The sequence below is a fragment of the Callorhinchus milii genome, unplaced genomic scaffold, assembly GCF_018977255.1.
Source record: "Callorhinchus milii isolate IMCB2004 unplaced genomic scaffold, IMCB_Cmil_1.0 Scaffold21, whole genome shotgun sequence".
In the NCBI taxonomy this organism is placed as follows: Eukaryota; Metazoa; Chordata; class Chondrichthyes; order Chimaeriformes; family Callorhinchidae; genus Callorhinchus; species Callorhinchus milii.
In genome coordinates, this window is record NW_024704762.1 from 7,516,919 (window position 1) to 7,530,049 (window position 13,131).

The 13,131-nt window shown below is 44.2% G+C and overlaps 1 protein-coding gene across 2 annotated transcripts in view; it reads left to right on the top strand.

Moving 5' to 3' along the window:
• The first annotated feature begins 5,019 nt into the window (after positions 1–5,019).
• The window catches only part of LOC103181967 (insulin receptor), a 77,664-nt gene continuing 69,552 nt past the window's right edge, over positions 5,020–13,131 (top strand). For both annotated transcript variants that reach the window (XM_042342657.1, XM_042342656.1), the window contains exon 1: positions 5,020–5,213. In XM_042342657.1, coding sequence (XP_042198591.1) covers positions 5,135–5,213 — 79 coding nt within the window. In that variant the 5' untranslated portion in view covers positions 5,020–5,134. The remainder of the gene's footprint in view (positions 5,214–13,131) is intronic.

The window sequence follows — 13,131 nt, forward strand, 5'->3', positions numbered from 1 at the left end:
CATTAGCATTCTTTCGGGTCAGAAACACAGCTATAAAAATACACAGTTGCTACACTTTACGGTGAATTTGCGAAGCACTCCAACACAACCTAATGCAATGAATATTATTCTGGGAGAATATCGAGCAGAGAGGAGAAGTGATCGTGAAGATTCACAGACACAGTCAGCGAGAGACCCTCACAGTGATGTGTCAAGTTTCATCCCTGGTGTTCAGTACAGACTTATTCCTGAGGGTGATAATTCTGACCTGCATTTCTTTATTTTTTTACTCCTTTCTGGATAAAGTAACATCAAAACTGTTATCTACCAGCTTATGAGCTGACTTTGCGTAATGTTTTAAGACATCCTGGGAGAAAAAGTGATTTTGGGAGTAATAGTATAATCCTTTGCATTTGATATAGAGCCTTATGTCATCGAAACCTCTCAAAGCGCTTCACAGGATTTACTGCAACTGATTGTGTCTGTAGGCAAACAAGGTAGACAATTTGCGCGCAGCAATGTCCCACAAAGCCATGAGTTGAATGACAGTGGCAAGTCCTCAAAACATTCACAATCTTAAACTAAAAATTCAAGCTGGAATATAATGTTCTCTTTGACCGTGCCTTCAGCTCCCCTCTCGACTCTCTACCCCCTCCTCGCTCCCTCCCTTCCCTCCCCTCACCATTTCCCCCCTGGTCGGGTCCTGACCCAACTGTACAGCGCCTTGGGACGTCCTTCCGACGTGAAAGGCGCTCAATAAATGGAATCTTGTTGTTGTTGTAATGTTATGTGACTTAATCTTCATTAGTGTTACTCAATGGTTTAATGTCCAAGGGCTCTTGGAACATCTTCCTGTTGGATCCATAGCATATTCTTACATTTAGTTAAGGAGAAAGGGGGATGAGAGTAGGTAGCGCTAATCAGGGAGCCAACACCAGCACAGATACAATGAGACGAAAAGCCTGATGTGTGGTAAACTTTCTATAATTCTAAGAAACAACTTGTTGCTGTAATGGTATTCAGCCCATCAAGCCGGCCCTCTTTACAATCCACACAAAAAAGCTCTTATCATTGGTGTCCACACCACCCAACTGTTCTGAGGGAGTCTCCCCTGAACAGGCTGCTTTTGCCCTAGTGTTTTACACTGGGGAACATCAATCAGCCAGAAACCCCCATGATAACAGATGTGTGGTTGAACATCACATGAGGAGGCATTCGACAAGAGGTATCTCACTTTCCAGCTCTGCAATCTCACAGCAAAAGGGCGGACAACAAAAAACGCTTTGTTCAAAAGGATAGTTAAAATGTTCACTTGTGTGTATTAACCAACGTGGATAGGAATAGGTCCCTTTGTATTTAGCATTATATCTGATGTTGTGTACCTCAAATGTACAGGAGAGGCAGGAGTTAATCTGACTGCCATGGCTGAGGGGAGGAGTGGGGGGGACATAGTAGGAACAGAAGGTGAAGGACGTCTTGTTTGGTGAAATATCTCCACGTAGAGAGATGATGTTGGTCCTTCCACAATAGCTTTGTATCTCTGTGATATGGAGATAACACAAACGCAAGACATACAATACGATTTACATTTATATAGTGCCTTTCACGTCAGGAGGATGTCTCAAAGCGCATGACAAAATCTGACACGTTGTGCTCACATGATAATTAGCATTAAGGTAATTACAGACCTTGCGAAGTTCGGTGATATTTGCATGTCTGTCAGGAACTCAAATTTACAACAACAACAAATTACATTCGTGCAGTGCAGTGGCTTCCATGTCGGGACATCTGCAATTTAGAAAAACAAAGCAGCAAATGAAATAAAATAACGGAACCAACTGCAAACAGAGACTGGAAGAAATGTGACATTGCTGTTTGCAAATTGTCTGCTACGCTCACCTACAAAATACATACAGTCGTTTCGCTTAACAGTAAATCCCGTGAAGCGCTTTGAGACGTCCTCCTGATGTGAAAGACGTTGTAACGGATCCAAGGATTATTGTTTTTAAATATATGTCAGGATAACCAGGCTTCATTTGAAAAACAACAGCCGAGAGGGGATAAGTCCGTTGATTCTCAAGAAATACCCACCCTAATTTACCGAGAAGCCAGTCGAGATATTTCGCTGTTATGGGTGCTGTAAAAATGCCAATGTTTTCTTGTGAATGAAGGAGTCAATTTTTGAAAATGAATAAATAAAAAAATGGAAACGATGAGTTCTGGACACAAGCGATAAACTTGTGCTTGCCGTGGTGGAACGCAGCCTGCCAAGTTTCCTGCTGCTTTAGTCTGACTGGAGGGGAGAGCTCCAGCGAGGCAAGCTTGCGTACGGGTTAACTGGATGACCTCTGTATGTATGTGTGTGTGTGTGTGTATATACTGTCAATTTTTCTATGATTCTCTGTGTTATTTGTTTACAGCAACAACGATGACAACAAAATTACAATTTGTATAGCACCTTTCACGTCGGGAGGACGTCCCAAGGCGCTGGACAAACCTGAGCTGGGGGCGGCGGTGGTGGGGGTGGGGGGTCAGGAGGATGGAGGGCAGTGGGGGCGAAGCAGGGAGATCAAATTCTCTCTCTCATTCTGTCCCTCACTCACTCACTCATCCACTCACTCACGGTCACCCACCCACTCACTCATCCACTCACTCACTCACTCGCTCGCTCACTCACTCACTCACTCACCCACCCACCCACTCACTCACCCACCCACCCTCTCACTCACTCACTCACCCACCCACCCTCTCACTCACTCACTCACTCACTCACTCACCCACCCACCCACTCACTCACTCACCCACCCACCCACCCACCCACCCACTCACCCACCCACACACCCACCCACTCACTCACTCACTCACCCACCCACCCACCTACCCACTCACTCACACACACACACACACACACACACATCCACTCACCCACCTACCCTCCCACCCACCCACTCATTCCCAGTCCCAGTCCCAGTCCAGTCCATGTAGGCTGGATGAGCCAGTGCATGTTTTCCCCGTGTCCCGTGCCTCCCCCTCTCAGTCTGGCGACGCTTGTTTACTCGCTACAATCAGAAGAAGTTTCACAGTGATGGTTCAAGGCTCTCTCTCCAGATCCACGGATTGCTCTTCTTGATTTAAATCCACCCCCCACCCACCGCCCACCCTCCACACCCCCCACCCATATTTCTCTCTTTCTTCATTTAATTTTTTTTGGTGGTGGGGGAAAAAAAAATCAAAGAAAAAAAATTGCTGTATTTTTTTTCTCTCTCTCTCTTTGCCTCCTCCACCTCCAACCCCCCCCCCCCCTCCTCCCCCCCCACACCACCTTTTTTGGGGGGCTTCCCCCCAAAAAAGAGAAGAGAAGAGAAGAGACAGACAGAGACAGAGAGAGAGACCAAGCTGAGGAAGGAAGGAGGTTGAAGAAAGAGGAGAAGAACCTGAAAATATATTTCGAGAGGAACAGAAAGAGAGAGAATCAGTTGGAAAAATGCATTGAAATCCAAAGAGGCAGAGACTACAGTTGGAAGGAAGGCTGTGGCTGAACACTTTGCTGCCTTGAGGGACATCATCTGATCCATTTGCATTGAACGTATATTCGAAGTTAATCAGAAGTCAAGGAGAAGGGAAGAATTTAAAAAGACTTGTTCAACTATTTTTACCCCTCTCTCTCTCTCTCTCTCTCCCCTCCCTCTCCTCTCTCTCTTAGGGGGGAGAAAGAGCAAGAGGAGGAGGAGGAGGAGGAGGAGAGTTGGACTTTGGAATAAATATCTATCTGTCTCTCTATCTATCTCAAACACACACACACACAAACATTGGAGGAATATCCCTCATCTGGAGGCCAAAGAGAATCAATCCTGTTTGGAAAATAAGAAAGGAAAATTCAAAGGAAGATCAGCTGGAACAATATTTTTTTTTGGGGGGGTGGGGGGTTTGTGTCAGGAGGATATTGCTGTTCAGCCTCTGGTTTGTTGGGTGACTTACAAGTTTTTATTTATTGTATCATTTTTATTTCATCCTTCCTCTTTTTGTGCTGCCAATAAGAGAGTGGGGAGGACTAAGAGTTGGGAGGTTTTTTTGTGTGTGTGTCTGGGGAGGGAAAGGGAAAGAGAAGGAGGGGAATAGAGAGAGAGAGAGAGAGAGAAATTGGTATAAAGAAAATGAAATGAAGGATTCTTTGCAGTTGAGCGAAGAATGGAAGAGAAGCTGCAACTTTTTCACCTGAAAACCTGAAGAAGAAGAAGAAGAAGAAGAAGAAGAAGAAGAAGAGAAGAAGAAAAGAACAAACAAACAAAAAGAACATTTGCAAAGCAATTTGCCAACTTTTTCTTTGGTGGGGGAAAAAGGAACCTTTCTCTTTTTTTTCTCTCTCCCTCCCTCTCCCTCTCAGAAGAAAAAACTTTTCCCCCTCAAGTGAAACCTTCTGCATTCCTTCTCCCCCCCCAAACCCCCCCCCATTTCTCACCACTTGACACAAGGCAACAAAAAACTTCCAACTGAATCTTCACCCCCCAACAACTCCACAAAGCAACCGAACCAAACAACTTTTTTTTTGTGCAGAGAAGAGGAGAGAAGAAGAGGAGAGAAGAGAAAAAGAAAAAGAAGAAAAGTAGTAGTAGTAGTAGTAGTGTGTGTGTGTGTGTGTGGGGGTTTGTGTTTTATAAATGTTTTCAAATGGGACAACGTGAAGGACTCGTTCCACTTTTGACCGCTTTTGCTGCAAAGCGACGACTTTTAACTTATTAAAAAAAAGGCTTTTTTTTTTGGGGGTGGGGAGTGGGTGGGGGGTGGGTGGTGGGGTGGGGGGGGGGGAGAGAGGAAGATTTATTCACCGGGAAGATTTTATTCTGGACTTTTTTTTTTGGGGAAAAAAAAGGAGAAGAAGAAGGAGGAGGAGGAGGAGGAGAAGGAGTCTTGTAGCCTGTGTTTGTGTGTGTGTGGATTTTTATTATTATATATATATATTTTATTTATATATATATATATATATATAAATACCCTCTATATCTTTCTCTTTTTCTGTGTGTGTGTGTGAGAAATTCTCTCTCTCTCTCTCTGTGTGTGTGTGTGTGTGTGTTTGGGGGGTGTCAGACTGTCGGCTACTCACTCGCCAGGCCTAGGCCCGGAGCCTGGGGCTCGATTTTGCAGCGGCCGCGGGACGATGGGGATGAAAGCGGCGGCGCTGGGCTTGCTGACCCTCCTCCTGCTCCTGGCGGACGCGGGACGGACCGAACCCAAGAGTGAGTACTGTTAATGGCGGTGGGTGCGGTGCGGTGCGGTTTGGGGGGGGGGGGGGGGGACAGTTTGTAAATAAAATGGCTGTGAGGGGGTATCTGGGCCCCAGACCCCCGCGGGGTTTCCCCCTCTCTCTCCCCCCCCCCCCCACACCTATTTGCCTTGTAAAGAGGATCCCTTCCCTCACGCCCACACACCCACCCACCCACAGGCCTAACGTGCACCCAGAAACCCGGGGGGTGGGGGTCGCTCAAGGCTGAGCCAAACTCGAGAGCCGGGGTTCGAAGCAGCCACTAGGCCCACCCCTCCCTTCACTCTCCTCCTCCCCACCCGGGAGCACAGTTTAATTTAATATATATATATATATATATATACATATAAAGCTCATATATATATATATATGTGTGTGTGTGTGTTTATATATAATATAAGACGCGGTCGATTCACTTTACAGTCTGTTCGTGGAAGCGCTTTGAGACTTCGCGAAGACGTGATAAGGCGCTGCACCGAATGCCGGGGCTCTCCTTATAATTATTGTTGTTAATTCGATTATTGATCATATTCCCTTCAGTTCGGTAAACGCTGAAGTCTTGAGGATCGCTGAAGCTCCCCCCACACCCGACAGTGTGCGCATTGGCTTTTTGCTGTGCCTCATTCTTTCTGTGAAGGGATCGATCGATTGATTGACTGATCGATTCGATCCAGATATTCAAATAAAATCACTAAATTGCGGGGATAAGTGAAGCTTTCGCGGGAGACGTAATGTACCCGCGTGTTTTATTTTATTCTGGCGGGTGGGTGTTTGGTGGTGGAGGAAGGGAACAGGTCTATGTGTTCATTTTAATTGCTCAATCTCTTCGCAAATGGAACTGGAGGGTGAAGGTGTTTTGACATTTCAAGTTTTGTTTTGTACACATTGGAGTGAAGTTTTTTTTAGTGTAAATGTTTCCCACTCTTGTCCCCCCCCCCCTCCCCCCGCCGTCCCCTTTGAAAGTTTTGCAGCCTGCCGCTTATGCCTTAATATCCCTTTTCTCTTTATTATTATTAGTGTTATTTACTGCGGTGTGGAATTGCTGGCGTCAAAAGTTTTCTGCGTGATTGTATAATGACCGCAAGCCACTTCACAGCGCAAATAATTGATATTAATCTAGTCGTTCAGTCTGTGTGGGTTAATCTTTTTAACCCTGACAATGTTTTCGAGGTCCGTCCCAGCAAATGTGTTGCATTTGGACTTTTGTTTTGTAACATCAGTATTTTTTTTAAAAAAAGCCCCCCCCACTTCCCCCCATAAAATGGAGGTGAGGTAAAACATAGGTACCAGTTGTTTGTGGAAACAATTTGCCCCGAAGGATATTTATTTTTATTTTTAAAAAGCAAAGGTAACAACCTGTCCTGACAGCGCTGATAGTGGTATTGTGTACAATTCATTTTTTGTGCACCTCGTAACTGCATTATACTTGTGGGAAAGATCGTTATCGTTAGTCCCTGTGGAACAGTGAATTATAGTCAGGATGTAACCACAGTTCTTTAAGAACAATGGGGAATGCGCTGTCACTAGTCCAATAACCCATGCCACTGTTTAAAAAAGGAAACTGGTAGTAAAGGAGGAGAGAAAAAAANCTCATTCACAACTTGTCCAGAAAGGTCGCGCTTGCGGCTGCTTTCAAATCCAGTTGCCGTTATCGTCCCTTTCCTGAGCTCGTTCAGCCTTAAAAGGTTCTCTTTGACGCCTGCAGTTTGGCTGAGGCTTTGGAGGTAGTTAAATCGGTGGCACTTCGATAAGTTTGGGCAAGAGTACCGCTTGTTTATTTTTGGCTTTTTATTTTAAAAAAAATGCCCTTTCGTTACGCTGCCGAGATGCAGGAAGCGTTGGAGGAAGCGATTGATTTTTGGCAGTGGGGATGGTGGTGAAATAGTTTAGATTAATGCCGGGGATGTGGAGTCTTAGTTATGATGAAAGACAAGGTGGATTTGGGTTATATTCCTTCGACTTGTGGTTAAGAGAATGATGTGATTACTCTCCTCTATAGGAGGTAAGCGATGTCGCCTTGGGGCTGAGCAGGCTCCATTGCCTCACAATGGAATATCAGAATTGAGTCGATCCTGTGCTGCTAACTCCGCAAGCCAAAGCCCTAATGGATAGGGTGGTCTTAGCTGGAAAAGCAGTGGGAAGCTTGCCAGGCTGTGTTTGCAATGGCAAACTTCACTAGCTTTAGAGGGGTTTTGCTACAGGAAAAAGATGAGGAGAGCTTAATCTCCACGGTACAGAAACAAGTCGGTTGGCAAGGGAACCTCCTTGAGGATTGTGAAACATTAAACAATATGGACTGGGTAAACCCGGAATATTACTTCACATTAAACCAGGAAAATTGGACCTAATTTAAAATTTATGAATAGGAATTTTACATTGGGAAAAATATTTTCTTTGACTGATAAGTGTTGGAATAATCAACTGCGGATGGGGGGGAAATAAGAGGGATGTTTGAAAATAAATTACAGTATTTAAATAGAGTGGAAGGATTTAGACAATCCCAGGTCCAATTTTTCCAGACTGCTGAGTCCCATGACACTATTGAACAAGAGAAGGGAGTTTCTCCTGGGGTACTGGCCAACAGTAATAATATTCTTCAAATTTGGTGCAGTCCTTTTCATATCGGACGGACGCCTCAAACCACTTCACATAATGTACTACATGATGTGTGTTTGGTGGGTGAATGCGGCAACCATTTTTGCACAAAGCAGTGTCCCACAAAACAGCCATAAATTGAATGACAATCCTGCAGGCTAAATTTGTTATTCAACTTCTGGCTGTTTATGGGACTTAACTATGCACCTAGTGGCTGTGGTATTTGCCTTAAAGAACAGTTACTACACTTGATGTTTCAAGTGTTTCGCCCACAAATATACGGTCAATTCACTGTACAGCATATTCTGCGAAGCGCTTTGAAACATCTAGAAGACATGAAAAGTGCAATATCAAATGCAAGGATTATTATTATATATAATACACAATATAAAAAAAATCCTGGCAAAGGAAGTCCTATCACTTTTTTTAGGGGGTGAGGAGGTGAGGTATCTTAACCACTGAAAGGAAATTTAGTATTCAAACAGTAATGAGATATGAGCTCCAGACTCCCAGATACTCTCTTTTGCACCGTAAACATTTCCAAGCTTTTATTGTTGAAACAAAAATTGGGTTGGTTGAAATGAATTGCAGACAAACGTTGAATGTTTGTTCCTGTCCCGAGAGACATCTGCTGGGGCATGCACAGATTTATCACCGTCTGTCAGGTCTTTTCTTTATCAACTAAATTTATATTTCCCAGGTTTAAGGTAATGGCATTTGAGTGTAAATTATTTCAATTGAGTCTCTGATATCCAAAGGCCATAAATAATCTTACTATGTGAACTTTCAAAATGCCATCTTGATTTTGCAGTGGCTTCCTCCTTTGAAAGTTATTTTTTTGCACAGTAAAATTCGTCTTCCTATTGTTTTAGACAACTTCTGTGTTCTGCCTAGTGTAGACTGTATCTGCCAGGTAGTCATCCTTCAATGGCTATTCTGTGGGATGTTGGTGTGCGCAAATTGGCTGCCGCATTTGCCAACAAAATATAGAGTCCTACTTTTTGTAGAAAGTTCGGGGAAGCACTTTAAGATATTTATGCAGTGCAATACTGTGCTGTATCAAATGCAAGGATTATTATTAACTTGCCTGCATTGGATCCATTGGTGCATAAACATCTCCTCCTCTCGTTTTCAGTGACTATTCTCTCTCAGCCTTGATATGTCCCATGGATGCCTCAGTTGAAATCAGGAGCTCACTGTGGTAACCATTTGCGGAGATGTAGAATTGTGCATTATCAAATCAGCAGGACAGCATTGCGTGCTGTGGATATCTCATGAATCATAGAAATTACAGCACAGAAGGAGGTCATTCAGTCCATGTCTCCTATGCTTTTGCAAGCTTCACCGCTGGAGCACTTCACAGTTGATTACTGTCAAGTGTTGTGACTGTATTTGGAAGCAAATGTGGCAGCCATTTGCAAAGTCCCACAAACGGTCATGAAGTGAATGACCAATTAGCTGAAGGATTGTTGGCCAAAACCACTTCCTCCCTCCCGATGGCACCTCTGTTTAATATTTCACTGAAAGGATGGTGCCTCTATTGCAGCATGGCTTCTGTCAGCCTAAGCTGTGAGCTCAAAGTCTCAATGTGATGCTTGAACCCACAACTTTCCGACTCGGAGGTGAATATTACCAACTGAGGCAAGCTTGACATGCTTTGTTGGGCATGCAAAAGCTCCCATGATGTTGTTGTTGTCTGTGCTTGTGGTCATTGCCAATTTGCCTCTGTGTTTTTCCTACGGAGTTTAACCAGTCACTCTGTTAATGGACAGTGATTGTCTGATTGAATCAAAATGCTAGATTAATAGTTTTCATCCAGTCAGTGCACTGGCATTTAACCAACAGCTGTTTTTATTCATTGTCTATTTCCTCGAGCACTCCTCCAGCAGAGTGGTGCCCTAGTACAGTGCTGAGATTTGGAATATGCATAGCCTTAGAGAAATGTAGTGAAGGTAGATTATGTCAGCAAATTCGAGAGGGAATTACGGCATATAGCTGTGTGGTGAAGCAACCATTTTGCAAAACACAGGAGAAAAGTTCTTTTCTCTGGAATGGGCCAAATGGATCACAATGGGGTAAATATTAGTCGATCATTTCCACTGATCTGGGAAAGCAGGGAATGTACTTAAGAAGTTCACACAATGGAGAGGTTGGAAAACTTTTTACGCAGAGGGTGATTGGAATGTGGAATTCCCTGCCACGTACCATGGAGTCTGTTAGTGCTTTTAAATGGGAATTCGATAGATGCTTGAAGAAAGAGTCAGGAATATTAAGTGGTGTGGGGGGAGCGAGCAGGAGAGTGGGATTCGATTAATGGCTTTTGCAGCAAAACATCAGTGCGGCCGCGACGAGCTAAGTGGTCTATTTCTTTGCTGTAATACTATACTCTAAGGGCCCAATGATTTTCTCCTGTCCGGTCTGCTTTAGTTTATCTGCTCAGCGGATTCCGTCCTGCTCCATGTCCCCCTGCCTGGCCCATCCCACCATCGGCGGTCAGGCCTTCAGCCTGTCTGCCTCCACCCTTCGGAACTCCATCCCACAGTCACTTCACCTGGCTTCCTCCCTTGCCTCCTTCAAGGCCCATCTCATGGCCCGCCTCTTCGATTGCGCGCGCCTTCGGGCACCCTCCCCTCCCTAACCTCCACCGCTCCTGGTCCCAACCCCCGGCTTGGGTCCAAGACCCTAACTGTCTAGTGCCTTGGGACGTCCTCCCGACGTGAAAGGTGCTATACAAATGTAATTTGTTGTTGTTGCTACTTTAAACTCAACTGCTGTTTCTTGTTGGGAGACGAGGTAGAGGAGAAGCTATAAAGTGCCAGCAGAGTTTGACATCTTTTTAATCAGGCAAATAAATTAAGTTCAGCATGTAGTTTTTGAGAGGTGGAACTCGTAATACCAATGAAAGGAATCACCTCCGTAATCTAGGGAAGGTGTCGGTGGCTAAATGTCAGTGGGTTTTGTACTAGAGTACAGCATGTGCTTAATTAACTGAAGTACATGACTGGCGGGCTGTGGGTTAGCCAGGTTACAATTGTTGGGATCCAATTGTGGCGTTTCAGTTCAGAATTTCTGATGCTTGATCCTCTTGGCATCAAGTGGAAAACGTTTCAATGAATTTCAGTTCTTCGTTTGCTCGGGTGGCGAGTGGGGGGGCGGGTGGGGGGGGGGGGGGCGGAGAGAGGAGCCATTGAACAATTCAACCCAATTCAGTTGTTTCCAACCTCCTTCCACCCTCGGAACCGAAAGTTGACGAAGCCCTTTTTTTAAAATTTACACTTTGTGGTCGCTTTGTCTGTTAGCGATAGTTGCTTCTTTCTAAGGGAGTTTGTTGGGAGAGAAGAAGAGGGTGCAGGTGTAGGCATAATGAGAGGCAATCTCCACCAATGCTCTGGTGTTAGCTCAGTATTAAATGGCTATGTGTAATGGTTGCTGTGTTAAAAGTCCCTTTGTACCATTGCATCATTTCCCGTTGTATACACGGACTCGTCTCCTGCGCTCTAAACTATGATCTGAGCTGTTGTTTTGTTTTGCTTCTTTGTATAATCAAAGAGTCGAGATCCAATAAACCTTCTTGATGATGAAAAGGAAACACTTGTTATAGTCATTTGCAGCCTGTTCTCCCTTCCTGCTCATAAATACGCAATGTTTTGATTATACAAGCGTTCCATACAAATAAACATGGTTGTTTTATTTTTGTGTGGACAAACGGAAGCGTAATTTTTAAGATGAATGCTTTAGATAAGTGAGTTGATTGAGGAAATGGAATGATTAAATGTCCAAAGTTCACACTCCTAACGCACACACTTTCCTCTCCCCAATTAGCTACCATGTCTGTTCCCAGTTTACCTTACAGTTCACAGGACGGTCAGCCTGTCCTGAAATACGTTGTGATGTGAGAAAATAAAAACAGTCATGGTGTGGCAACATTGCAAAGCGCTTTACTGGTAATTAACCTTGCGTGTAGTGACTGCGTATTTATAAGCAGACATTGCTATAAAGGGAGGGAGCACTGACACTCATTCCAGTTGTCTCAAAGTCTGTTAACAATAGGCTTTAAAGGGTGGTGGCGGGTGGGGTAGTGGAGAGGTAAATAAATTCTCAATCATTTGCTAAAGAATTAGTACGTTGCATGGAGCGGGGTGTATAGGGAGACCTCAGATTAAGTTCTCAAGAGCCATCCAGTTTGGGGTTAAATTCAGTGTGGTTGTGCCTGTTGTCTCTTCTATTCCTTGCTTTCTCTCTCTTCCCCCAATTGATAAACTCTCTCAATCCCTCCACCTTGCCCTCTACCTCCCTACTTATAAATCCTGCCTAAAGACCTTCCTTTTTGACCTTGCTTACGGTCACCTCCCCCCCTCCCTCTCCCCTGGCTCGGGGTCAGAATTCACCACTGTCAAGTGCTCCGAGACGCTACCCTGGGTGAAGGGCGCTATACAAATGCATTGACTGACAGGCCTTGACTGACTGAGTTGTAAAGTTTGCACTTGGGGAGGAGAATCTGTCTTTCTGGCTGTTTATCTAACGTGTTTTAGCCAGTCAGTGTTTTTGGAAATTGAAGGGTTTCACGTTGTTTATCCAGCTACAGGTAAAAGCTAATGTGCCTGCAGCTGCTGTTGTAATGAACAGATGAGAGCTTTAGTATATATAGAATAACAGCTAGTTTGGAGGCAAGGTCTATGCGGTTGGCACACTATCAAAAAAAAACGTACTGCAGACAGAAACATACTCTTGTGGTTTTAGACTTTAATCCGATTTCCACGATCGTGTTTCAATCTTTCATTATTAATATGGCTATTATCTTATGTAATCCATGTTAAAAAAAAATTGTGTGTACTTTAATTTGTAAGTTTGCTGTTTAACAATAGAGGTGACAAGACTAGGCCTGTCTGTCAGAGAGCTACCTGGCTGATTGGCAGTGTTTGAGGTAAGAGCACTAAGAGACAGACTGTACTGAATTTAACCACAAACTCAATGACTGCATAAAAGGTGAATAATTTGCCTTGGAAATAGACCTGGCTGAGGGAACTTTGATAGAGGTTTTATAAGATTCGCCCATAAAATATACAGTCAATTCACTTTACAGTATATTCCGTGAAGGGCTTTGAGACGTCTCAAAGACGTGATCAGGCGCTATATCAAATGCAAGGATTATTATTATTATGGTTAATGGGATACGGAAAGTGAACTCAAAACAATATACTAAGCTACACCCAACCAGCAGAACAAGAGAGTGCAGGGTCAGGTTGTGAAGGGCAAGTTTAGAGCAGACATTGAGAAGCGTTATGTTTTTACAGATG